The 27,165-nt window shown below is 46.5% G+C and overlaps 1 protein-coding gene across 1 annotated transcript; it reads right to left on the bottom strand.

Moving 5' to 3' along the window:
• Positions 1 to 232: 232 nt before the first annotated feature.
• CZH18orf21 (chromosome Z C18orf21 homolog) lies at positions 233 to 27,165 on the bottom strand. Its single transcript, XM_070729215.1, has 5 exons — positions 27,027 to 27,165; positions 20,659 to 20,681; positions 5,397 to 5,599; positions 3,761 to 3,924; positions 233 to 635 (listed from the first exon to the last, which is right to left on the bottom strand). The coding sequence occupies exons 1-5, from the start codon at positions 27,101 to 27,103 to the stop codon at positions 488 to 490; spliced, it is 615 nt and encodes a 204-aa protein (XP_070585316.1). The 5' UTR covers positions 27,104 to 27,165; the 3' UTR covers positions 233 to 487.

The raw sequence follows: 27,165 nt of genomic DNA, 5'->3' as shown, positions 1-27,165 counted from the left end.
ATCCTAAAGGTCTACCTCCCCTTCTAGTTTTAGTTTAAAGCATTTCAGATGAAATGAACCAGTTGTTTTCCAAATATATTTTCCTGCTCTTTTGAGGGTTAGAGTTTGGAGAAGAATTTGTAGCTTTATTTTATAAAATGAGGACCCAGATTGTTAGGGGCGATATGCTGACTCTGTAAACCACTTAGAGAGGGCTGTAAAGTGGTACTGCTATTATTTCTCCATCAACATATTGTGAGTTTTAAATTCAGACCAATTTTATTTTGAGGATATGTTTTGAAGAGTATAAGTAGTAATAATTAAACATTCACATTATTCCCATTTTTGTTCTCTATGATGGTGTGGCTATCCAGTTTTAACTCTCCACTCAAAACATTTTTTATCTCCAGGACAATGCATACCTACTTGTTCATGATGCATTTCCCATTGTACAATATAGTTTTCTGTAGTACAGTTGTAATTATAGGCTCTTATTTATTTTAGGTTTTTAAAGTGACATTAAGAAATTCTTCAGGTTTCCCCTTTTGCTTTTATCTTCTTCAAAGATAAGCATTTTTTTTAATTGACTGGAAAGGATTTTGGCTTTATTCTGTGTCCTAGAGAAATTATGTATGGGTGATCCAACTGTTGTAGTTCTGAAAGGAAACAGATTAAGTGTTACACATATTACATTATACAATATCCATAATGTTACACATTTCTAGAGCTTACTCTAGAAAGACTGAATTATTGTTTACAAATTGCACTGTCAGTTAAATAAATACAGACTTATAAATACACAGACTTATACAGATGGACAGGACCTCTGAGGCAATAATAATAATAATAATAATAATAATAATAATAATAATAATAATAATTATTATTATTATTATTATTATTATTATTATTATTATTATTATTTATTAGATTTGTATGCCCCCCCTCTCCAAGGACTTGGAGATGACTGCCCAGCCTCTGTTTAAAGATTTTTCTCAAAAAACAACAAAAAAAGGTATCCTATTTTCATGTCTGCAGTAGCCAGCCAGTGATCTCAGTAAGGAAGAAAAGAATCACTGGGATATATTGCATTTTAGGCATCTATCAGATAATTACTCAAATATACTCAGTTAGATTCTGATTGTTTAAGGTGACCAAGTCACTTTTTTGTCCTGTAATTTGCAGATTTGTTTGACCTTAGAAAGTAGACAGAACGCCTGGTGCTTCTATTACATAATCTTCCAGGTTCAGTTTATAATCATTCACAGCCTGTGAATCACAGATTGTAGAAGCTTGTGAATCTTTTCAGTCCCCCTTGCTTTGCGCAACAGCTGGAATTAATTAATACATTCTTTTGATCCAAACACAGAGGCATAATAGTTCTTCGAAATACAAAGATAATTTAAATTTAACAGTAAAACTTAAATAGTAAAACTAGTAATAATGTATAGTATATGCATTCTTCTTCACATGCACATATACTTATTTATCACAGGGGTCGTCAAACATTTTAAACAGAGGGCCAATTCACTGTCTCTCAGACTGGATGAGTGGGTGTGGCTAGATGATCATGTGACTGGGTGGGCATGGCTAGGTCAGATGACTAGATGGTGTGGCCAATTTAACAATCCATTAAACAATGCATACAAATTAAATTTTAATTCATTTTGCTCCTGGGGGTGTTTTATTTACTCTTGTTTGCATGTTGCTCTTTTGGTTGACTTTTCTTTTTACTAGATTATTTGTTCTCGTAGATTTTCACGGGTATATGTATGTAGATTTTGCCCTGTGTAATATTTTGCATGTCTATGCGACGTTTCGGTGAAATCATATATATCTATATGTCATATATATATATATATGTTTGTGTGTCACATGTTTTTTTGCTGAATTTGAAAATTAAGGGAGACTAGGGTAGATCTATTTTGGCCTTATTTTGGCCTCATCAGCTACCATACCCACTGGGATTCGACAGAAAAGACATATATATGTCTTTTCTGTCGAATCACCCTTGCATACCCAAATATGGGAGGAGCTTAATGCTTCCTTTTGCCTCTCCGCCCAATATCCAAGGCAGTTAATTTTTTTCATAGCCGACAAACTATATTCTGTATGTGTAACATACTTTTGCTGAATTGAAAATGAAGGGAGACTAATATGGATTTATTTTGAGTTTGTTTCCTCACATCAGCTAGCCATACCCTCACTGGAATTTGAACGGCAGAGGCTACAAGGCAGAGGCTACAGGTTCAAATCCCAGTGAGAGTATGGCTAGCTGATAAGAGGAAACAACCTCGAAATAGATCTATACTAGTTTCTCTTCATTTTCAATTCATCTTTGTATCTCTCGGCTTGCCTGTAGTGCAGTGAGATTGCCTGTTTTCTGTTCTGTGCCTTCTGCTCTGTACAGCCCAAGTGCGCCAAGGAATTGGCAATCTGCTGCTGCTCTTAGATATCATTGTACCTATATGATTGCCGGCTCTTGTGTGTATGCCAGGGGCTGGGTTACCCAGCCGGATTGACCACGCTGGAATGGTGTTCCCTCAAAAATAAGCCCTACTCCTTATTTTGGAGTTCAAAAGAAAATAAGACTGAGTCTTATGTGTGGCTAAAGGAGTAGTGGTGTGTGAGTAAAGGGTAAAGCTTTGGTTATATTAGTCACAATGTCTGCAGCTGGTCCAATGAAAAACTGTACAAAACGAGATAATTTGCATTCATCAAAGAAAGGGACTGAGTTACTTGGCATCAAAATCCACAGATTTTCTGGATAAATGTTTAAATTAAACAGCAGGGATGGAGAACTAATTGATACAGATAATTTGTCCCCAGCAGAAATGTTGCTAGTTGAATTTGAATTGAATTGAATTTATTAGATTTGTATGCCGCTCCTCTCCGAAGTTAATTAACTAAGGCATGTAGGAAGCACATCACAATAGTAATGGGGGATTTTAACTACTCTGACATCAACTAGGAGACAAATTCTTTAACAAGTGGACGATCAAACAGGTCCTTGATAAATCTAGCAGACAGCCTTGTTTCCCAAAGGTAGAGAAGGGAACAAGGGGATCAGCAATATTGGTCTTAATTCTCAGTAAAAGATGATTTGAAAGAAAATACTGAAGCTACAGGAACCTTAGGGGTGAGTGATCATAGAGGAATCATTAAATATTTTATAATTGAAAGACAAAAAAGGACAAATATAAAACGCCCAAGTTGCGGACCCTCTATGAAGGGGGGCAAAAGTCCTCCCCCCTGAGTGATGGATGGACAGATGGGATTGTCCTTAGGAGGCAAAACCCACAGCCACTCTGTCTTCTCAGGGTTCAGTCTGAGCCTGTTGGTGCCCATCCAAACTCTAAAAGCCTCCAGTCACCGGCACATTACTTCCACTGCTTCTCTGACTGGACACAGGTGGAGCTGTATAGCTGAGTGTCATCAGCATACTGATGGTAACTCCACCCTGTGCCTTCTGATGATCTCACCCAGCGGTTTCATCTAAATATTAAACAGGGGGGTGGGGGGAAAGGACCGACCCCTGAGGAATCCCACAAGAGAGGGACCTAGGAGTCAACCTCTGATCCTCTGCTAACACTTTTGTGTAATGCTATTCAGCTTTAAAAGAAAAATAAAATAGAAAAGGACTAGCACTGAGGACATATAAGTTCTAGTTCACTCTTAGCCACAGAATTTCACGGTGGCTTTGGGTCAGTCTTTCAGTGTAACATACTTCACAGGATGATTGCTGTAAAGTACATACATACATACATACATATATACATACCTGAGGCCTGAAGATGATTTCCCACTTTTGGATCCAGAGTTCTTATGGATAAGAGGAATACTTCTGTTTGACGATACTTTCAAATTTGGTGTTTTCAAGCTGTATTCCTCTCTACTCATTCCATAATGCCTTGTTGTTTTTTTGCATGAATTGCAGGTAATTAGCTAAAGAGCCAAGGGAAGTCCACATGCTATTAAATTCATTTTCAATTTGACATCAATATACACTAGGACAGTAATGGCGAACCTATAGCACAGATGGCACATGCAGCCATATCTGCTGGAACATGAGCATTGCTCTAGCTAAGCCCCAATATGCATGTGTGTGCTGGCCAGCTGATTTTGGCTTGCCCAGAGCTTTGGGAGGGTGCTTTTGGCTTCAGAGAGCCTCTGGGGGGATGGAAGAGAGGTTTTTACCCTCTCCCGGCTCCAGGGAAGCCTTTGGAGCCTAGGGAACATGGGTGGACAGCAGGCAGGACGAGGTGGAACACAGTTCCACCGGCGGAAATGAAAATGCGTGCGTAACTCCAGTTGATCGGCAGCTGTCACTTCCTGGATTATTGGTCTTGGTTGGCTCTCCTTTTTTCCCCTGCTGCTGCTGCATTGTGCTCCTTGCTTTTTTCCTCTTTCCTCCTTCCTGGCCTCAGACGAATTTCCCTTTATCCTGCCCGGCTCCCCTCCATCCTCAAGCGGCCAACTCCAGCCTGAGGTGCAAGCAGAAGGCGTGGGTGGAAATGGCGCTGGCAGCATTTATGCTTCTGGCAGCACCCATTCACCAAACTACCCAGCCTGAGGCAGGGAAGCGACCCAGGAAGGAGAGCGAAACAAATTGTCACCCCAGCGAGCAACACTGGTAAGGTTATAAGTCAAGCATTTAACAGAGTCTTCGGAGAGGGACGGTATACAAATCTAATAAATTATTATTATTATTATTATTATTATTATTATTATTATTATTATTATTATAGATCACTTGAACAATGATCGTTAAAGTCACTCCCACCAGATCACATGGCCGGCAATCACTCCTACCCAGTCACATGACCATTAAGCCACACCCACAAATAAGCCATACCCACAGTGTGGTAGTAAAAATTTTGGCTGCCCATTACTACTAGGGAAGGCAAAACATGAGCCTACTGGGCCCACCAGAAGTTGAGAAACAGGCTGCTTCAGGCCTCCAGAGGGCTTCCGGGGGACGGAAGAAGCTGTTTTCACCCTTCTCAGGCATTGAATTATGTACACTTTTTTGGCACCCGAGGAAAAAAAAGTTCGCCATCACTGCACTAGGACTACAGTGGGTCCTAGTGTGGGTTTATGTTAAGAAAATAGAGAAAATTCCTAAAGCTGTATGAATTATATTATGCTGTTAGTGCTTATCAATTCAACCATATAATGTTGCAATGGGAAATACTTTTTGTTGTTTCTATTAATTTACTTTTCTTAATATACTTTTGTTAAGAACTCTTCAATTGCATTAATAACCTGTTATTCTGTTACTATGAGTCAAATAATAATAATAACAACAACAACAACAAGAATAATAATAATGTTGTTATTATTATTATTTAGATTTGTATGCCGCCCTTCTCCGAAGACTGGGGGTGGCATACAAATTGCATCAAGGTTAAACTTACCAGGGCATTCTTCGATTCCTTGTACTTCTTCAAGATCTTTGTTTGCTTTAAACCAAGTCTGTAGTTTTTTTTCTCTAAATTAAGTATTTTTTCTGTCCTTGATGTTATTTTCATTTTGGGCAACAGACGTATTCTATAGTTATTGGGAAAAAGAAATTGGAAACAGTAGCAGCACACTGGATTTACAGGATGTTCCTTTTTGCCTGAAAATAAGAATGAATTTTAATTATGAAGCAATATATTGCAATACAATCAAATTAAAATTTCAGTGTTTTTAAGCTTAGGGTTTAAAAAGAGAAAAGGACACTATCACAACTGCTATATCCTGTAACCTTTTGTTACCAACTGAATACAGCCGAAAGGCAGGCAGGGAACAATGGATGGAAACCAATCAAGGAGAGATTTAACCAAGAAATAAGGAGAAATTTTCTGACAGTGCCTTCAGAAGTTGTGGGTGCTTCATCACTCTCAAGTCTCTTTCAAAAAGAGACTGGACAACCACTTGATAGATGGTAGAAGCCTGAGCAACAGGTTGGACTAAATGACCTATGAAGTCCCTTCTTTTATTATGTAAGCATCTCCTGCTCTAGAAGGGGGTTGGACTAGACTAGACCAGCGTTTCCCAACCGGTGTGCCGCGGCACACTAGTGTGCCGCGAGACACAGCCAGGTGTGCCGCGGAGCTCCTAGGGAAGCTCCAGCTGGGCGGGGCGCTGCTGGTGCCGGGGCGGGCTTTCCCGAAACGGACAGAGAATGCCCTCTCTCGCAGCCCCCTGGCTGGGAGCGCTTTCGCTGCGAGAGAGGGCTTTCTCCGTCCGTTTCGGGAATGCCCACCCCCCCTTCTCTCTCGCGCGCCGCTCCCCTTTTCTCTCAGCCCTCCCTGGCTTCGCTTCTCAATCCCTCCCTCCTTCCGTCTTTCCTTCCCCTCAGCCGTTCTGTCTGGGGGTCTCCCGCTCTTCCCTTCCCCGCCTCCCAGGCTTTGCCTTCACCACCCCCACCCTTTTTGGTTGGCAAGGAGTCCTTTGCCGCATCCTGCAGTTCGCACTCGGCTCGAGGCCGCTTTCCCTGGCTGCGCTCTCTCTCTCTCTCTCCCGTGAGCCGGGGGAAGGAAAAAACAAACAAACAAAAACTTCTTGCAACGGGCCCGCGCGTGCGCTCGTACCTGCGCTCCTCCCTTCAGCAGCGAGGGAGGGAAGTCAGAGGGCGAGGGAGCGAGCGAGCGCTCTTGTCCTCGGTGCCCTCTGCAGCCTGCCTTCCTTCTTCTTTGCCGCCGCTGAGGGACGGACAGAAGGATAGAAAGGAAAGAAGGAGGGAGAGATAGAAAGGAAAGAGGGAGGGAGGAAAGAGGGAGGGAGAGATAGAAAGAAAATAGATAGAAAGGAAAGAGGGAGGGAGAGATGGAAAGGAAAGAGGGAGGGAGAGATAGAAAGGAAAGAGGGAGGGAGGAAAGAGGGAGAGATACAATGGAAAGAGGGAGGGAGAGATAGAAAGAAAATAGATAGAAAGGAAAGAGGGAGGGAGGAAAGAGGGAGGGATAGAAAGGAAAGAGGGAGGGAGAGATACAATGGAAAGAGGGAGGGAGGAAAGAGGGAGGGAGAAATAGAGTGAAATGGAGGAAGAGATATTTTTTTTGTCCAAACTTTTCTTTAGCCCCCCCACGCCCCCCCTGTCCCCCCGTTCAGTGTTCCCCAGGATTTTGAAAATATGAATAATGTGCTGCGGCTCAAAAAAGGTTGGGAAACACTGGAGTAGACAACCACTAAAGTCCCTTCCAATTCTGTTATTTCATGGTTCTTTAAGGGTCTCCTGCTTGAGCAGGGGATTGGATTAGATGACATACAAGGTCCCTTCCAACTCTATTATTCTGTTTTAGTGTTCCTTTTTCATTATATTACTGTTCTCTTATTTTACTTTTGTTCTGTTCATTTTCTTCCTTTTTATTACTTAAGCCACCTAGAGAAGTCACAAGATATAGCGGAAAATAAATTTAATAAATAATAAAAGTTTCAATATTGTCTCCCTTTTCCTTCTGTCCTCCAGGCTACACATATCCAGTTTTTGCAATGTTACTTGGAGTGTTTTGTTCCTCAGACCGTGCATCATTTTTGTTGCCCATCTCTGCACTCACTCAATCCTATCAATATCTTTAAGTGAGTTCTCAGAACTAAAAATAGTATTCCAAATGAGGTCTATTTTAACTGCTATATAATGGGATGAGGGTCTCCTTTTTCCTCTGGCGATCCCTCTAGTGATAAATCCTAGAAGACTGGTGGCAAATCTTTTTTCCCTCAGGTGCCGAAAGCGCGTGCACGTGCTCTATCATACTTGTGTGAGTGTCCACACCCAAAATTCAATGTCTGGGGAGAGCAAAAACAGTTTACCCTGCCCTCGAGGCCCTCTGGAGGCCAGAAATAGCTAATTTCCTGACTTCCAGCGGGTCCAGTAGATCCATTTTTCACCCTCCCCAGGCTCTGGAGACTTCCCTAGATCCTGGGGGGAGAGAAAATGCCCTACTGCGCCCACCCTGAGGCCCTCTGGAAGCTGAAAATGCCCTCCCAGAGCCTTCACATAATACAAAAATCAGCTGGCCGGAACACACATTCGCACTGGAGCTAAGCTAAGGCAATAGCTCGTGTGCCGGCAGATATGCCTCCATGTGCCAACTGTGAATTGCGTGCCATAGGTTCGCCATCACTGTCCAAAATCTTGTTTGCCTTCACAATTGCCTGGCTACACTGTTAACTTATTTTGCACTATTAACCACATTTTTGACCAACTTTCCAGAAACGTCAAATTGTTTTCCACCTTCAAGAATGCCACTTCTATTGCATGCCATTGGCAAAAAGGCAAATCTTACCCAGCAATCTGTTATGACTTGCAAATACTTTTGAACAGAACGCTCCTCTTGTGACTGGTCTCTGTTCAGACAGTCCCACATTAATAATCAAAAACTGGGATCTATTCTGAACCAACTTCCCATCCACTTAATCACCCAATGGTTAAGTCCTAACTTATACAACGTTTTAATGAGATATTTATGTGGAACTATATAAAATAGTTTACTAAAATTCAGATAGGTTATGTTCACAGCACCAACTTCGTTCAAAATATTTGTGATATATGCAGGGCCGCCATCAGGAATTTTGGGGCCCCATACAGCCTAAGTGTCTGGGGCCCCCCTCCCTTCTTCCTTCCTTCCTTCCCTTTTTCTTTTTTTTCTCTTTTGGTTTTTTTCCCCTTCCTTCCTTCCTCTTTCTTTCTTTCTTTCTTCTTTTTCTTTCTTTCCTTTTTTCTCTTCTTTTTCTTTTCCCTCCTTCCTTCCCTCCCTCCGTCCCTCCTTCCTTCCTTCCCTTTTAAATTTTCAAACTGTCTTCTTCATATTCCTGGCTGAGGAATTCTGAAAGCTGCAGTCAACTGTCTTCAGCCATTGTCCAGCCCTGTGCTATGGACCCCTCCCTCCACCCCCTGAAGAGGCTGGGGGCTTCTTTCCAAAGCCAGTGGCAGTGATGCCAGAACCCCCTTCCCTGGGGATGGGAGCGGGGGGGGGGCTCCACTGGTCTCCCTCAACAAGACCTTCCGCAACACATCAGCCCTGCTGGGCAGGCCTCTTAGCCCCACCAAAGAAATGGGGGTTAAGGAAGACCCCCACCCCCCACCTTGCCCCAAACACTGGCACTCTGCATAACCCATGCGGGGGCTTTGGCTTCCCCTCTGCAGAACAGAAGCTGGGGACCTCTCCCTCCACATACACTGGATCCCTATGGCCCATCCGAGGGCTGGCAAAATAGGTGTCCCCCCCCCACCTGCTTTTCTATCTCTCTTTCTCTCTCTCTCTTTCTCTCCCTCTCTTTCTCTTTTTGTCTCTCTTTCTCTCTCTACTTTTCTTTCTTTTTCTCTTTTTCTCTCCCTTTCTCTCTCTTTTTCTCTTTTTATCTCCCTTTCTCTCTTTCTCTTTATATCTCTTTCTCTCTTTTTTCTCTCCCAACCTCTCTCTTTCTTTCTATCTCTTTCTCTCCCTCCCTCTCTCTTTCACTTTCTCTACCTCTTTCTCTCCCTCTCTCCCCTTCTCTTTCTTTCTCTTTCTCTCCCTCCCCCTCTCTCTTTCTCTTCCTCTTTTTATCTCTCTTTCTCTCTTTTTTCTCTTTTATCTCCCTTTCTCTCTTTCTCCCTCTCTTTGTCTCTTTCTATCTCTTTCTCTCCCTCCCTCTCTCTTTCTCTTTCTCTCTTTCTCCCCCCTCTCTCTGAAGTGGGGAGGGCCGGGTTGGCACCAAGGGAGCTCGAGACGGGGTGCAAAAGCAAACTACTCTGCCGGCCTGGGCCCACATCGGAAGGAAGGAAGGAAGGAATTGTAAAAGGGGCGATCAAGAGAGGAATGGGTGAATGAATGGACGGAGGGTGGGAAGGAAGGAAGGAGGGAGGGAAGGGACAGGAACAGAGGGAGGGTGCAAAGTAAGCAAGGAAAGGTGTGAAAGGGGAGAGTAAGAGAGGAAGGAGTGAAAGAAGGGAGCGAGGGAGGAAAGAAGGGAGAAAGGAGAAGGAAAGCAAGAAATGGAGGGAAGGAAAGAAAGAAAGAAAGAAAGAAAGAAAGGGGGAAGGGACAGGAACAGAGGAAGGAAGGAAGGAAGGAAACTTATGAAAGGGGAGAGTAAGAGAGGAAGGACTGAAGGAAGGGAGGGAGGGAAGAAGGTAGGAAGGAGAAAGAAAAGAAGAAATAGAGGAAGGGAAGGTAAAAGAGAGAAAGAAAAAGAGAAAGAAAGAGAAAGAAAGAAAAAGAAAGAGAATGAAAGAGAAATAAAGAGAGGGGGAATGAAAGAAATGGAAGGAGGGAAGGAAGGAAGGAGAGAAAGAAAGAGGGAGAAAGAAAGCAAGAGAAAGAAAAAAGAATGAAAGAGCAAGAGAGAAAGAGAGAAAGAAAGAAAAAGCAACGCAAGAAATTGTGATTTTTACAATTCCCTCCCCCGCTCCCCACAAACCAACTACCCCTCTATCTCAAGGCGCCGTTTCCCCTTTCTCCCTCGTCCGCATCCTTGCGGCGGGGACTCACCAGGAGAAGTCTGGAGGGAGACCCACGCGGCTCCTCTGGGGGCCTTGCGGAAGGCGCCGGCGGAAGCCCCCATGGCCGGCGCTGGGTGTGAGGGAGGATGCTTTCTGCGCGGGCGGAGGCCCACCCTCGCCGGAAGAGCTGGGCAAGGGACGCCTCGGGGAAGGAGGGCAGGAGGGGGCTGGCGGGGGTTTAGGGAAGGGGAGCCGAGGCCAGCCTTGCAGTAGTCGAAAGCCACCGGGAGAAGACTGGGCTCAGCAGCAGAAGCGCCGCCCCCCCCCATTATTCAGGCTCTCTTCGGGGTTGGGGAGTTTTTGGGGGGCGCCGGGGCCCAGAGCCCCCAAATTTTCCAATTTTCCCCGGGCCCGGGACAGCAGTCCCAGTAATACCCATCTATCGGCGGCCCTGGATATATGGTAGTTTAAAAACTAATCTATGACTGATTAAAAATGAAGTTATTCATTTTATTTATTTATTTAATTGGATTTGTATGCCACCCCTCTCTGAGGACTTGGGGCGGCTCACAACATATATAAAAAACAGAATAATAATATAATCCAATTAGTACTACAATATTAAAAACAATTAAAAAGGGAAGATTAACCTAAAAAATTAACTTATTAACCAAACATTCAGCAATCATACTTAAAGCATTCAGTGGTCAGGGGAAGATCTAAAAGCCCCAAGCCTGGTGGCAAAAATGAGTTTTTAAGCTCTTTCGGAAGGCAAGGAGGGAGGGGCAGTGCGAATCTCTGGGGGGAGTTGATTCCAGAGGGCCAGGGCTCCCACAGAGAAGGCTCTTCCCCTAGGTCCCGCCAACCGACATTGTTTGGTCGATGGGACCCTAAGAAGGCCAACTCTGTGGGACCTCACCGGTCACTGGGATTTGTGCGGCAGAAGGCGGTCTCGGAGATAATCTGGTCCTGTGCCATGTAGGGCTTTATAGGTCATAACCAACATTTTTAATTGTGCCCAGAAACTGATCGGTAGCCAATGCAGTCCGTGGAGTGATGGTGAGATGTGGGCATTTCTTGGAAGGCCCAAGACTGCTCGCGCGGCTGCATTTTCAACAAGTTGAAACACTCTTCAGAGGTATCCCCATGTAGAGAGCATTGCAGTAGTCGAACCTCGAGGTGATAAGGGCATGAGTGATCATGAGCAAAGACTCCCTGTCCAAATAGGGCAGCAATTGATGCACCAGGCGAACTCGGGCAAACGCCCCCCTCGCCACAGCTGAAAGATGGTGTTTTAAAGTTAGCTGTGGATCAAGGAGGACGCCCAAGTTGTGAACCCTCTCTGAAGGGGTCAATAATTCCCCCCCCCAGGGTGATGGACAGACAGATGGACGTGTCCTTGGGAGGCAGTACCCACAGCCACTCTGTCTTGTCTAGATTGAGTCTGAGCCTGTTGGCACCTGTCCAGACCCTGACAGCCTCCAGACACTGGCACATCACTTCCACTGCTTCGCTGAGTGGACATGGGGTGGAGATGTACAGCTGGGTGTCGTCAGCATACTGATGGTAACTCACCCATGCTCTTGGATGATCTCACCCAGCGGTTTCATGTAGATATTAAACAGCAGAGGGGAGAGAACCGACCCCTGAGGAACCCCACAAGGTAGGGACCTTGGAAGTCGATCTCTGACCCCCCCACTAACAACAACTGCGACCGACCACAGGTAGGAGGAGAACCTGTCACGCTGAATATTGACAGCCTCAGAGACATTCAGTAATTAAATACTTAACTGTGTATGTTTCTTTGAGTGTAACTCTGGCCCTGGACTCAGGTTGCTGCTGTTTAACGCCAGGTCGGTGGTAAATAAAGCTCTCCTCATCCGGGATTTGATCCTGGATGAGGAGGCCGACCTGGCGTGTATTACCGAAACCTGGCTGGGCCCGGAGGGAGGTGTTCCTCTCTCTGAAATTTGCCCAGCCGGGTTTCAGATATGGCATCAACCTCGACCCCAGGGAAGGGGGGGAGGAGTGGCTATTATAGCCAGGGAGAGCCTTTGCCTGCGTAGACTCATTGCTCCGGAAATTGCGGGTTGCGAGTCTCTCTTGTTGAAGTTGGACTTAGGGGTCCAGGTGGGCTTATTTCTCACGTACCTGCCTCCCAGCTGCGTGTTAAAAGCCCTGCCTGTGCTACTCGAGGAGGTAGCCGGGTTGGCGGTGGAGTTCCCCGGACTCATTGTCCTGGGGGACTTCAACTTGCCGTCACTCGGCGAAACCTCTGGGTTGGCACAGGAGTTCATGGCCACCATGACAGCCATGGACCTGACTCAAGTAGTACAGGGTCCGACTCACGAGGGAGGGCACGCGCCTGACATGGTATTCCTTTCCGAGCAATTGAGAAATGGTCTGAGACTAAGGGGCTTAGAAGCATTGCCTTTGTCATGGTCAGACCATTTTCTACTACGGCTTGACTTCCTGGCTCCAATCCTTCCCCGCAGGGAGGCGGAACCAATGAAGATGTTCCGCCCCAGACGCCTGATGGACCCAGAGGGCTTTCAGACGGCGCTTGGGGTTATTCCAGAGGCACTCATCCACAGTTCGGTGGAGTCTCTTGCGGAGGCCTGGAATACGGCTGGTGCGGAGGCTCTCGACCGGATTGCGCCTTTGCGACCTCTCCGTGGCGCTAGACCCCGTAGAGCCCCATGGTTCAACGAGGAGCTCCGGGAGTTGAAACGCCAAAAGAGACGTCTAGAGAAGCGATGGAAGAAGAGTAGGTCTGAATCTGATCGAACACTTGTAAGAGCTTTTATTAAGACTTACAAAGTGGCGCTCAAGGCAGCAAGATGCGCGTACCATGCCGCCTTGATTGCATCAGCAGAATCCCGCCTGGCCGCTCTGTTTAGGGTGACCCGCTCCCTTCTTAATCAGGAGGGAGTTGGGGAGCCCTTGCAGAGTAGCGCCGAGAAGTTTAACACGTTTTTCGCTGATAAAGTCGCTCAGATCCGGGCCGACCTCGACTCCAATTGTAAAACAAAGTCGACTGACAATGAGTCAGTCGAGGTGACTGGGGCACGTATTTGTCCACCTGTCTGGGAAGAGTTTGATCTGGTGACACCTGATGAAGTGGACAAGGCCATTGGAGCTGTGAGTTCCGCCACCTGTCTACTGGATCCGTGTCCCTCCTGGTTGGTCTCGGCCGGCAGGGAGGTGACACGGAGCTGGGCCCAGGAGATCACCAACGCTTCCTTGGGGAGGGGAGTTTTTCCAACACTCTATAAAGAAGCGCTTGTGCGCCCCCTCCTCAAGAAGCCTTCCCTGGACCCAGCCGTACTTAACAACTATCGTCCAGTCTCCAACCTTCCCTTTATGGGGAAGGTTGTTGAGAAGGTGGTGGCACTCCAGCTCCAGCGGTCCTTGGAAGAAGCCGATTATCTAGGTCCCCAGCAGTCGGGTTTCAGGCCCGGTTACAGCACGGAAACCGCTTTGGTCGCGTTGATGGATGATCTCTGGCGGGCCCGGGACAGGGGTTTATCCTCTGTCCTGGTGCTCCTCGATCTCTCAGCGGCTTTCGATACCATCGACCATGGTATCCTTCTGCACCGGTTGGAGGGGTTGGGGGTGGGAGGCACTGTGCTTCAGTCGTTCTCCTCCTACCTCTCTGGCCGGTCGCAGTCGGTGTTAGTGGGGGGTCAGAGGTCGGCTCCGAGGTCTCTCCCTTGTGGAGTGCCTCAGGGGTCGGTCCTCTCCCCCTTGCTATTTAACATCTACATGAAACCGCTGGGTGAGATCATCCAAGGACATGGGGTGAGGTATCATCAATATGCCGATGATACCCAGCTTTACATCTCCACCCCATGCCCAGTCAACGAAGCGGTGGAAGTGATGTGCCGGTGCCTGGAGGCTGTTGGGGCCTGGATGGGTGTCAACAGACTCAAACTCAACCCGGATAAGACGGAGTGGCTGTGGGTTCTGCCTCCCAAGGACAATCCCATCTGTCCGTCCATTACCCTGGGGGGGGAATTACTGACCCCCTCAGAGAGGGTCCGCAACTTGGGCGTCCTCCTCAATCCACAGCTCACATTAGAAAACCATCTCTCAGCTGTGGCGAGGGGGGCGTTTGCCCAGGTTCGCCTGGTGCACCAGTTGCGGCCCTATCTGGACCGGGACTCATTGCTCACAGTCACTCATGCCCTCATCACCTCGAGGTTCGACTACTGTAATGCTCTCTACATGGGGCTACCTTTGAAAAGTGTTCGGAAACTTCAGATCGTGCAGAATGCAGCTGCGAGAGCAGTCATGGGCTTACCCAGGTATGCCCATGTTTCACCATCACTCCGCAGTCTGCATTGGCTGCCGATCAGTTTCCGGTCACAATTGAAAGTGTTGGTTATGACCTTTAAAGCCCTTCATGGCATCGGACCAGAATATCTCCGAGACCGCCTTCTGCCGCACGAATCCCAGCGACCGATTAGGTCCCACAGAGTGGGCCTCCTCCGGGTCCCGTCAACTAAACAATGTCGGTTGGCGGGCCCCAGGGGGAAAGCCTTCTCTGTGGCGGCACCGACTCTCTGGAACCAACTCCCCCCGGAGATCAGAACTGCCCCTACTCTTCCTGCCTTCCGTAAACTCCTCAAAGCCCACCTTTGCCGTCAGGCATGGGGAAACTAAACATCTCCCCCTGGGCACATTTAATTTATACACGGTATGCCTGTGTGTGTGTCTGTTAGTATATGGCAGTGGTCCCCAAACTACGGCCCGCGGGCCACATGCGGCCCACTGAGGCCATTTATCCGGCCCGCCAGTGAGTGACAAGAGCACAGGGAAAAGAGAGAAAGAAAGAAAGAAAAGCGAAAGAGAGGGAGGAAAGGAGAAGTGGAGAGGAATGAAGGAGGGAAGGAAGGAAGGAAAGAAGGAGAAATGGAGGAAACAAGGAAGAAAGGAAGGAAGGAAGGAAGGAAGGAAGGAAGAATGAAATGGAGGGACAGAGGAAGGAAGGACTGGGGGTTTTTTTGGGGGGGGGGTACTTTTTAAAAAATTTTCTCTCAACATACATTCAAACAACACAGTGTACCATCTAATTTTCCATGAATAAAATATGGTATTTTGTTAGTAACTAATATCAATCATCAAAAAAGTTGCAAAAGGTTTTTTTCCCTAATTTTGTCATCCAGTTACATTCATTTTCTTTTAATAAATTCCCTCCTTAATGTTCCTTCAAAAAGTGCAACACCAATTATATTTCTAACTTATTAACCATTATGCCAAAGTGCTTCCTTCTTTATACATTTTTCATAAGCCAAGAAAACCTTGTATAGCCAATCAGATGTTAACAAAAGAAAATTAAAAACAAAACATAAACATATATGAATTTCAGATCTTCTCCCCCCTCTAAATAGTACGTTCCCATTTTGTTTTTTACTTTAAAACAAGGTATGTGCAGTGTACATAGGGATTTGTTCATAGTTTTTTTTAATAGTCCGGCCCTCCAACAGTCCGAGAAACAGTGAACCGGCCCCCTGTGTAAAAAGTTTGGGGACCCCTGGTATATGGGGTTTTTTAAATCTTTAAATATTTTAATTAATTGAATTATTTATGAATTGTTTTACACTTGTTGTGAGCCGCCCCGAGTCTTCGGAGAGGGGCGGCATACAAATCCAAATAATAAATAATAAATAAATAAAAAAGATCCTCCTATTATGATGTAATATCCTGCCACATCTCTAACCTCACATCCTTCTTCTTCATGCTCTTTTGTCTCATTCTCCATTCCTATTCTAACCTCCATCATGTGAAGACATGTTTGTTATTTTGTCCACCGGGACATGTTTATTTTTCTACTTTTATAATAAAAGAAATCTTGCTTTGAAAACAAATGAATGGGCTATCATCCGTCACCTCCATGGTGGGTTAATGTTCGAATGGACATTAATCACTCAAACCGTGACAGAAACACCGTAAAATGGTGCCTCCCACTCCCAACCTCTCCAGCCGGCGCAGAAGGATACCATGATCGATGGTATCGAAAGCCGCTGAGAGGTCAAGAAGCACCAGGACAGAGGATAAACCCCTGTCCCGGGCCCGCCAGAGATCATCCATCAGCGCAACCAAAACACTTTCCGTGCTGTAGCCAGGTCTGAATCCTGATTGCCGAGGGCCTAGATCAGGGGTCCCCAAACTTTTTACACAGGGGGCCAGTTCACTGTCCCTCGGGCTGTTGGAGGGCCGGACTATAAAAAAACCCATATGAACAAATCCCTATGCACACTACACATACCTTATCTTAAAGTAAAAAACAAAATGGGAATGTACTATTTAGAGGGGGGGAAGCAGTCTGAAATTCATATATGTTTATGTTTTGTTTTTAATGTTCTTTTGTTAACATCTGATTGGCTATACAAGGTTTTCTTGGCTTATAGAAAAATGTATAAAGAAAGAAGGAAGCACTTTGGCATAATGGTTAATAAGTTAGAAAAATAATTGGTGTACTTTTTGAAGGAACATTAAGGAGGGAATTTAATTTAAAAAATGAATGTAACTGGATGACAAAATTAGAAAAAAAACTTTTGCAACTTTTTTGATGATTGATATTAGTTACTAATAAAATACCGCATTTTATTCATGGAAAATTAGATGGTACACTATATTGTTTGAATGTAAAGAGAAAAATAAAAAAAATTACCGCCCCAAAAAAACAGTCCTTCCTTCCTCTGTCCCTCCACTTCTCCTTCCTTCCTTCCTTCCTTCCTTCCCTCTTCATTCCTCTCCACTTCTCTTTCCCTCCCTCTCTTTCCCTTTTCTTTCTTTCTTGCTCTCTTTTCCCTGTGCTCCTGTCAATCACCGGCGGGCCAGATAAATGGCCTCAGCGGGCCGCATGCGGCCCACGGGCCGTAGTTTGGGGACCGCTGGCCTAGATAATCGGCTTCTTCCAAGGACCGCTGGAGCTGGAGCGACACCACCTTCTCAACAACCTTCCCCATAAAGGGAAGGTTGGAGACAGGACGATAGTTATTAAATATGGCTGGGTCCAGGGAAGGCTTCTCGAGGAGGGGGGCGCACAAGTGCCTCCTTGTACGAAGCCAGAAAGGATCCCTCCCTCAAAGAAGCATTGGCACTTCCCTGCTGGCTGAGACCAGCCAGGAGGGACATGGGTCCAGCAAGCAGGTGACGGAACTCACAGCTCCAATGGCCTTGTCCACTTCATCAGGTGTCACCAGGTCAAACTCGCTCCAAACAGATGGACTAAGACGGGTACCTGTCACCTCGACTGACTCGTCAGTCGACTCTGCACTCCAATTGGAGTCAAGGTCAGTCCGGATCTGAGTGATTTTGTCTGCGAAAAAATTATTAAAAGCCTCGGCACTACCCTGCAAGGATTCCCCAACTCCCCCCTGATTAAGAAGGGAGCAGAGCATCCTAAACAGGGCAGCCGGGTGAGATTCCACAGACACAATCAGGCCGACATTATATGCATGCCTTGTCGACCTGATCGCCACTTTGTAAATCTCAATATGAGCTTTTACAAGTGTTCGGTCAGATTCGCATCTGGTCTTTCTCCAGCGCTTCTCTAGAGTTCTCTTCTGGCGTTTCATTCCCCGGAGCTCCTTGGTAAACCAAGAGACCTCCACGGTCTGTTGCCAGAGAGAAGTCGCTAAGGCGCAATTCAGTCTAGAGCCTCCGTCGCAGCTGTATTCCAGGCTGCAGCAAGTGACTCCGCTGAACTGTGGACAAGTGAATCCGGCAAAACCCCAAGCGCCCTTTGAAAACCTTCTGGATCCATCAGGCGTCTGGGGGGGAACCTCCTAATCGGTTCCACCTCCCTTCGGGGAAGGATTGGAGCCTTAAAATCAAGCTGCAGTAGAAAATGATCAGACCATCACAAAGGCAACATTTCTAAGCCCCTTAATATCAGATCATTACTCAACTGTCCCGAGAGGGAAACCATGTCGAGAGTGTGTCCCTTCTCATGGGTTGGGCCCTGAACTACTTGGGTCAAGTCCATGGTTGCCATGGTGGCCATGAACTCCTGCGCCAACCCTGAGGGTTCACTGAGTGACGGCAGGTTAAAATCCCCCAAGACAATAAGTCTGGGGGACTCCACCGCCAACCCAGCTACCTCCTTGAGCAGCGCAGGCAAGGCTGTTGGCACGCAGCTGGGAGGCAGGTACGTGAGCAACAAGTCCACCCGTACTCCTAGGTCCAACCTCATAAGAAGGAACTCACAGCCCGCAATCTCAGGACCAGTGAGCCTATGCAGCTTGAAGGTCTTTTTGGCTATAATTGCCACTCTTCCCCCCCCTTCCCTGGGGTCGCGGCTGGTGCCACACTTGAAACCTGGCTGGGCACATTTCCGAGAGAGAAACTCCCCCGTCTGGGCCCAGACAGGTCTCAGTCACACACGCCAGGTCTGCCTCCTCATCCAGAAGTAAATCCTGGATGAGAGAAGCTTTATTTATAGCAGACCTGGCATTTAGCAGCAACAGCCTGAGCCCAGGGTCCGGATTTCGCTTGACACCAGTTCCCTGGGTTGAGTCCATGGGGCCGGAACAAGGGACCGCTTTCAGGCAGCGGTCTCTTGTTCCCCGTGAACGGCCTACCCCATGTCTCCCGCCATATCTGCCTCTCCCCAGCATGACCGGAATATTCAGGCCCTCCACCACCCCAAAGATAGGCACCCCCATCCCTCCTGCCTCCAAACCGTCCCTTCCATACATTTCATACATCCCAGACATCCTCTCCATCCAATCATAATCATACATTCATCTTAAGATTGATCTCCTTAATAAATTAAAAAAATTAAAAAAACAAAGGTTATATCACCCATAAATAGTGTCCCATCACAATCACACTCACTGGCATTTAACAGACACATAATCAGTCATACTCCACTCCCCTTCCCACCCCTACAATAAAATAACCTTAGCAATATATCTGAAACAATTATTAAAAAAGGTGTAAGATCCAATATAAATTGTTAGCTAATATCTGTACAAAAAGACATATGAGACTGAAACTTTAAAATGTCTTCTATGGGAGTTCTTGTAGTTTATGTCAGAGATTATAGTCTGATGAAAAATATTGTCCAGTCTGAGTGGAAAAGACTGTCTCCTGCTCTTGCTTCCCTGACCATTGTCCACGGTCACCACAACAGTGGGAGTTAGATGGCCAAGTCCAAAGACTATTAAGTTTCCGCATCCCCGGAGTCGCAGCAGCCCTAAAAGGAGCCCTAACAAGGAGGGTTGCTCTGGCATATTGGTTATTCCGAATGCCCCAATGTTGTTCTTTGGTGTCCAAGGTTTTAAATAGACGCCAGCAACCTCCTCTGGAGCGTCTTCCGGCTTTGTAGCCAATGCCAGCAGGCTCCCTCCAGCACGCTCTTAAAGCCTCTGCCGTGCGCTGCCCCCAGGACAGCAACCACTCCTACCGGCCACCGCGTTTCAGGTGTCTTCTGGCTTTGTAGCTGACTCCAGCAGGCTCCCTCCAGCATGCTCTTGAAGCCTCTGCCGGGCGCTTAGGTTAAATATAAGCTTAAAGTTCCAGGCTAACTAGTCATTTAATAATTTATATTACTTCCTTTTAAAAAAATAAAGCGAGAAAAATTCAATTCACCTAATAAAATGACTATCATAATTGTGTTAGTTTTTAAAGACTCCATAGAAGAGTTATTTTTTGGTAACAGAATATGCCAGTTATTGTTAAGGAAGATAAGAGATTTCAAGGAGTGAGTCTGCGATTTTATCAGAATATGTGATTATTTAGTAGCATATGGTAAATTAAATTTCTTCAGTTTAACTATTCAGTATGTTGAAAAACAAGCTTCTGACACAAAATTCCACTCAGCACCTCCCCAATCACATTGCTGGATTATAATGAAATCAACCACCCTTAGTTCAGATTTCCTACAAATTAAGCAGTGCAATAATATTAGATAAAGATAAAGAGATGGAGAAGACACAAAGAAGTTGGAGAATTGAATGTTGCTCCTAATACAGTATCTGGGTATGCCAGTTTATATTATTACTTCCCATCCCACTTTTTTTACTTGGGGAAATAAAAAGGGCATTCAAAATGAAAATATTCTGCAATTCATTTTTTTAAAATAATAAAATTACCGAACGCAGTACAGAAATTTCATTTTCATATTTAAGAATGAAAGCAATTTATATATTCCATTTTTGAAAGATTAAAAGTGCTGAAGGCACAGAAGGGGGGGGGGAGAATCTCAGAAGCTTTAATCCAACTTCCAAGGTGTACCACAACTCCTGTGCAATTACCTTCTATGTTGCTGAGTGTCCATCTGTGGAGAAGACATGAAAAAGAAAAGAAATGAACTCTATATGTTTATATTGCATAGCTTTTTACTAAATAACATTCAGAAGATTTATAGCAAATCAAAATCAACAATAAAAACATTTTAAAAGTGGAAAAATAGTAATCATTTTAAAATACTAACCAAAACAGAAAATTGCTAAAAGATCAATATAGTAATTACTATGTTTCCAATGTACTATGGTATCTCCATTAAAAATAACAAGTCATTTGAAAATTATCAACTATAAAATGATCTTGTAAGTAAAACTCAGTCTTATGAATATTGACAATCAGAAATGAAGAATTCCGCTGAGAATGTCTGAAATATATACACAAAAAATGAAAATGACATTTAGGAGTTTGCCAATTTCATATTTTCAATTGTTTATAATGTATTTATTCATTTTAATTCATCAAAATATATGGTCATGCTTAAAATGTATTAAATTAACCACACACAATTAATTTTTTTAATGAATAAGACAAAAGAAATTGTATCCTGAGACCTATTTTATGATGGCTTTACTTTTACAGTCCTCTTTTAAGTTGTTTACATCTGACTTACCGTAAATAAACATACAATGAACGACTCTGCATTCTAGTATATAACTACCAACTATGTAAGTAATCAGTAGTTTTTGGGTTTTTGTTAATTTATTTTTCTCTTCTGTTCAAAGCTCACTCTTTTCTTTTTATTGTTTATCTTTTTATTGTTTATCAGTTCTGATCAACTGAATCAGCAAACATGTGGAGAACTCTTTAAAATATCACTGGTTATGGCAAACCACTTTCTTAGGCTAAAGGAAATCAGCAACTGGCAGATGACTTGAACATGTTTTACTGGAGGTTTGAAAGGAAATTACAACCACCTATCTCCACAACCCCATCTCAGACAAACCAACAACAGCCAAGCCTCCTACAACTGATCCCTTACCATTGGGTTCAAAACCCCTACTGAACACAGAAAAGGAAGTGCAAGACCTATTTCACAGACAAAAGCCAGGTAAAGCTCCAGACTCAGACAAGATTATTCCTTCTTGCTTAAAAGTCTGTGCTGGCCAATTGGCCCCTATCTTCACCCGAATCTTCAACAAATCGCTAGAGATGTGCTATGTTCCTTCTTGCTTCAAATGTTCTATCATCCCAGTGCCAAAGAAGCCCACCATCGAGAAACTGAACAATTACAGACCAGTTGCTCTAATATCTGTAGTTATGAAAACTTTGAAAGGTTAGTGCTGTCCCACTTGAAAACCATCACAGATCCACGGTTAGACCCCCTGCAATTTGCATACTGTACAAACATGATGCTATCAATATGACTCTGCACTACATCCTACATCATCTTGAATCTCCAAAAACCTACGCAAGGGTCCTCTTTGTAGACTTTACTTCAGCATTCAATACCATCCTTCCAGGCACTCTTCTAATTAAAGTGAACCAGCTAATGGTATCTAATACACTTGTAAGTGGATCATAAGCTTCCTAACAAACAGGAAGCAGCAGGTGAAGCTAAACAGAATCACATCAGATAACTATAGAATTAGCACAGCTCGCCTCCAAGGCTTTGCGCTCTCCACTTCTTTTCTCTTTATACACCAATGACTACATCTCTAAGGATCCATCTGTTAAACTACTGAAGTTCGCAAATACAGTGGTACCTCAAGATACGAACCCCTCGTCTTACGAACAACTCGTGATACGAACCCGGGGTTCAGAAACATTTTGCCTCTTCTTACGAACTTTTTTCGAGTTACGAACCGGCGTTCGGGAGGCTGCTGGGAAGCCGGGCGGCTGTTTTAAAAGGTGACAGCCGGGCTGGGGGACTTCCCAGCAGCCTCCCGAACCCTGAACCCGGAAGTTCGGCAAAAGTTCGGGGTTCGGGAGGCTGCTCAGAAGCTCCCCAGCCCGGCTGTCACCTTTTAAAACAGCCGCGCGGCTTTCCAGGAGCCTCCGAACGCCGAACGCGGAAGTTCGGGTTTGGCGTTCGGCTTCAGAAGGCTCCTGGAAAGCCGCCCGGCTGTTTTAAAAGGTGACAGCTGGGCTGGGGAGCTTCTCAGCAGCCTCCCGAACCCTGAACTTTTGCCGAACTTCCGGGTTCAGGAGGCTGCTGGGAAGTCCCCCAGCCCGGCTGTCACCTTTTAAAACAGCCGGGCGGCTTCCCAGCAGCCTGGGAAGGCCGGCGGTCTCCATTGCGGAGCCCAGCCATGTGGGCTCCGTTCCCCCTCTTAACAGCCCAGCAGGCAGCCGCCGCGGAGCCCTGCCATGTGGGCTCCGCCCCTTTCCTCACCGGCCCGACCAGCTGGCCGACGGTCTCTGTTGCGGAGCCCAGCCCTGTGAGCTCCGCTCTCCTCCCCGCCGGGTCTGTTGCGGAGCCCAGCCACGTGGGCTTAACCCCACCCCTCTGTCCCACCCATCGCCTGTATCTAGAAGAAGCTGCCACCCGAGCGCTCTTGCCCGGCGGGAGGCGAAGCATTGGGGTGGGGGGGCTGTCAGGACACCCCCCCACCCCAGCACTTTGCATCCCGCCGGCAAAGAGCAATCAGGCAGCAGCTTCTGCCGGACACGGGCAATGAGGGGGACAGAGAAGCGGGAAGAATCAGAAGGTTCCTTTGGCGGCTGGAGGCTGCCTGGCACCCGCTGTAGCCAAAACAACAAAGCCAGGCAGCCCCCAGCTGCCAAAGGAGCCTCCTGATTCTCCCCGCTTCTCTGTCCCACCCATTGCCCGTGTCCGGCAGAAGCTGCTGCCTGATTGCTCTTTGCCGGTGGGATGCAAAGTGCTGGGGTGGGACGGTGTCCTGACAGCCCCCCCCCCCAATGCTTCGCCTCCCGCCGGGCAAGAGCGCTCGGGTGGCAGCTTCTTCTAGATACGGGCGATGGGTGGGACAGAGAAGCGGGAAGAATCAGGAGGTTTCTTTGGCGGCTGGAGGCTGCCTGGCACCCGCTGCAGCCAAAACAACAAAGCCAGGCAGCCCCCAGCTGCCAAAGGAGCCTCCTGATTCTCCCCGCTTCTCTGTCCCGCCCATTGCCCGTGTCCGGCAGAAGCTGCCTCCCGTGTCGATGTTCCCTGCCACGCCCGGCTCGGCTTCCCTGGCTGCTTGGCCGGGAGCTGGATGCTGGTGGTGGCGGAGGAAGGCGAATGCGGCTTGGAAGCTGGGAGGGGGGCAGAATATGGGAGGAGAGAGGCAGCCTCCATGCTTTTCTTTTGGCGGAGCGAGAAGCAGAGGAAGAGCTGGATGCTGGTGGTGGCGGAGGAAGGCGAATGCGGCTTGGAGGCTGGGAGGGGGGCAGAACGTCTTTGGCCACTTAGCTCCTCCGCCGAAAGAAAAGCACGGAGGCTGCCTCTCTCCTCCCATATTCCGCCTCCCTCCCAGCTTCCAAGCCGCATTCGCCTTCTTCCGCCACCACCAGCATCCAGCTCCTCCTCTGCTTCTCGCTCCGCGGAAAGAAAAGCATGGAGGCTGCCTCTCTCCTCCCATATTCCGCCCCCCTCCCAGCTTCCAGGCTGCTGCCCGGCTGTCATTTTGTAGAGAAGCGAGGAGGGGGGCGGAATACGGGAGGAGAGAGACAGCCTCCACGCTTTCCTTTCGGAGGAAGAGCTAAGTGGCCAGAGAAAGGGATCAATGTAAAAGTGCCGCTGGGCTGGGAACGTCTTTGGCCAATTAGCCAAAGAAAGAAAAGCGTGGACGCTGCCTCCCTCCTTCTCCCGTATTCCGTCCCCCTCCTAGCCTCCAGGCCGCTGCCAGGCTGTCATTTTGTAGAGAAGGGAGAAGCGGAGGAAGAGCTGGATGCTGGTGGTGGCGGAGGAAGGCGAATGCGGCCCGGAGCCTCCCGAACCCCGAACTTTTACCGAACTTCCGGGTTCGGGAGGCTGCTGGGAAGCCCCCCTGCCTGGCTGTCACCTTTTAAAACAGCCCCCGGGCTGTTTTAAAAGGTGACAGCCGGGTGGCTGCGGTTTTTTGCGTGTTTTTTTTTGTTGTTGCATGGATTAATTGACTTTACATTGTTTCCTATGGGAAACAATGTTTCATCTTACGAACCTTTCGTGTTACGAACCTCCCCCTGGAACCAATTAGGTTCGTATCTTGAGGTTCCACTGTAACATGTGATCAGACTCATTCAAGAATCTACATACAGACAGGAGGTTAAACAACTAACCTTGTCTCCGGAGCTACTGGAAAAATCTAGAACTGAAAGCACTCAAAACCATACAAATGATGGCAGTGTTTAGGAGAAACCCGTCCATACTTCCATCTCTTACAATACTAGACACCACAGTTTCAACAAGAGACTTTCAAATTTCTAGGTTCAACCATATTGCAATATCTAAAATGGACACCTAACATCAAAAATGTCATCTAAAAAGCATAACAAGGAATGTTATGTCTGCGCCAACTCAGGAAGCTTAACCAGCCCAAGGAGCTGCTGATACAGTTCTACAGAAGAATATTGAGTCTGTCATCTGCACCTTTATAACTCTGGTTTGGCTCTGCAACACAACAAGACAGATTTCTGAAGATTAGAACTACAGAAAACAACAATTGCTACCAACCTTCCTTCCATTGAGGAACCGTATATTGCACAAATCAAAGAGGGCTGTGAAAATATTTACAGACCCCTCACATCCAGGACACAAACCGCTTCAACTCCTATTCTCAAAACGATGCTATAGACTAGAGCAGTGTTTTTCAACCAATGTGCCGCGAGACATGGTCAGGTGTGCTGCGAAGAAGGAAGGTCAGCTTCCTTCTGCTGAGGGCGCGAAGAGCAAAAAGTTGCAAGATCGGAAGCTGAGCTTCCTTCTTTGCGGCTTCCAAGTTTTCCAGCAGCTGCAGCGCCCCGCCTGGCTGGAGCTTCCCTGATGGCAGCTTTGGGGCCTGGTGGGAGGGTGCTGGCAGCGGGAAGGTGCTGGCAGCAGCGGCAGCGGGCAGTAGCTGTGGAGCGGTGGCTGCAAGCTGTCGGCAACAGCGTACACCATCCTGGCAACAGCGGCATTGGGCAGTAGCATTGGGGCAGCGGCCGGGCAATTGGCTGCGAGCGGGAGCTCCAGGATGGAGGCACTGAAGGTGGCTGTACGTGTTGCTGGATGCCATACATGCTGGCGCTGCGGGCTGGCACTAGCCCGCTGGCTGGGCTGGAGATGCCAGCTCCACACCCATGCCCAGCGCAGCATGTACGGCATCTAGCAACACGTCCAGCTGCCGCCGTCGGTGCCTCCGTCCTGGAGCTCCCGCTCGCAGCTGCCCGCCCTGCCGCTGCCCTACGGCTACTGCCCAATGCCACTGTTGCCAGCTTGGTGTACAAGAATGAGAGAAGGGGAGAGAGAAAGAGAGAAAGAAAGCAAGAGAGAGTGAGAGAAAGAAAGCAAAAGAGAGAGAAAGAGTAAGAGAAAGAAAGCAAGAGAAAGAGAAAAAGAAAGAGAGAAAAGGAGAAGGGAGAGAGAAAAAGGAGAGAAAAAAGTGAAATGAGAAAATGATTGAGGCAGAGAATGAGATAAGAGAAACAAGAGAGAAGTGACTCTTGATTTAAAACATATGATAAAAAGCACCCAAAGAATAAGAGAAAAAAAAATCTCAGCCCTCACCTGTTTTTTGGAAATGGTTCAAGAGTGTGCACACACACACACACAAGGGGTGAGGAGACAGGGATGGAAAAAGAGGAGAGTGTCTTAGAGTGTTATTTTGTCATTTTGTAAATGTAAAAAATGTGCCGCGGCTCAAAAAAGGTTGAAAATCACTGGGCTACAGCACTGCTTACCAGAACTAGACACAAGAACATTTTTTCCCCCGAACGTTATTACTTTGCTAAACAAATAATTCCCTCAACGCCGTCAAACTATTTACTAAGTCTGTACTTACTATTAATCTTTTCATGGTTCCCATCACCCATCTCCTCCCACAAATATGACGGTAACTTTGTTGCTTGTATCCTTACAATTTACATTGACTGTTTCCTAATGATTGGATTGCTTATTGCTACCCGGACTATATATAATTAAGTGTTGTAAATTATGATTCTTGGCGAATTTCGTACATTGAGAGCATATGCGCCGAAGACAAATTCCTTGTGTGTCCAATCACACTTGTCCGCTACAATTCATTTCAATTCAATTCTTACTATTATTAAACGATATGTGTCGCTCAGAGTTTTTAATTGGTCGGTCTTCTAAACCTGACAAATGAAAAAGTATTAGGAATGAGGAACAATGAGGGAATAAGCGAAAACCACGAAATCTGGTCAAACCCAAAAACGAGGTAGCCACGACAGGAACAGATATCAGCGTTATAGGATGAAAACCAATAGAAATGAAAAAGTCGGGCACAAAAAGCCTTACAGCAAAAACCGCGCTTGCGCTGGGCACGTTCCCGCCAACTGTCGAGCCGCAGATTTAAGGAACCGACATTTCCCCATCTTCCCAGGGAAAGCAAACCAACATAAAAGCTAGAACAGCATAAGCTTGATAAACGACGGAA

This window comes from Erythrolamprus reginae, chromosome Z (genome assembly GCF_031021105.1).
Source record: "Erythrolamprus reginae isolate rEryReg1 chromosome Z, rEryReg1.hap1, whole genome shotgun sequence".
In the NCBI taxonomy this organism is placed as follows: domain Eukaryota; kingdom Metazoa; phylum Chordata; class Lepidosauria; order Squamata; family Dipsadidae; genus Erythrolamprus; species Erythrolamprus reginae.
The sequence above is the reverse complement of the archived record's forward strand: the minus strand, read 5'-3'. Positions and strand labels throughout refer to the sequence as shown.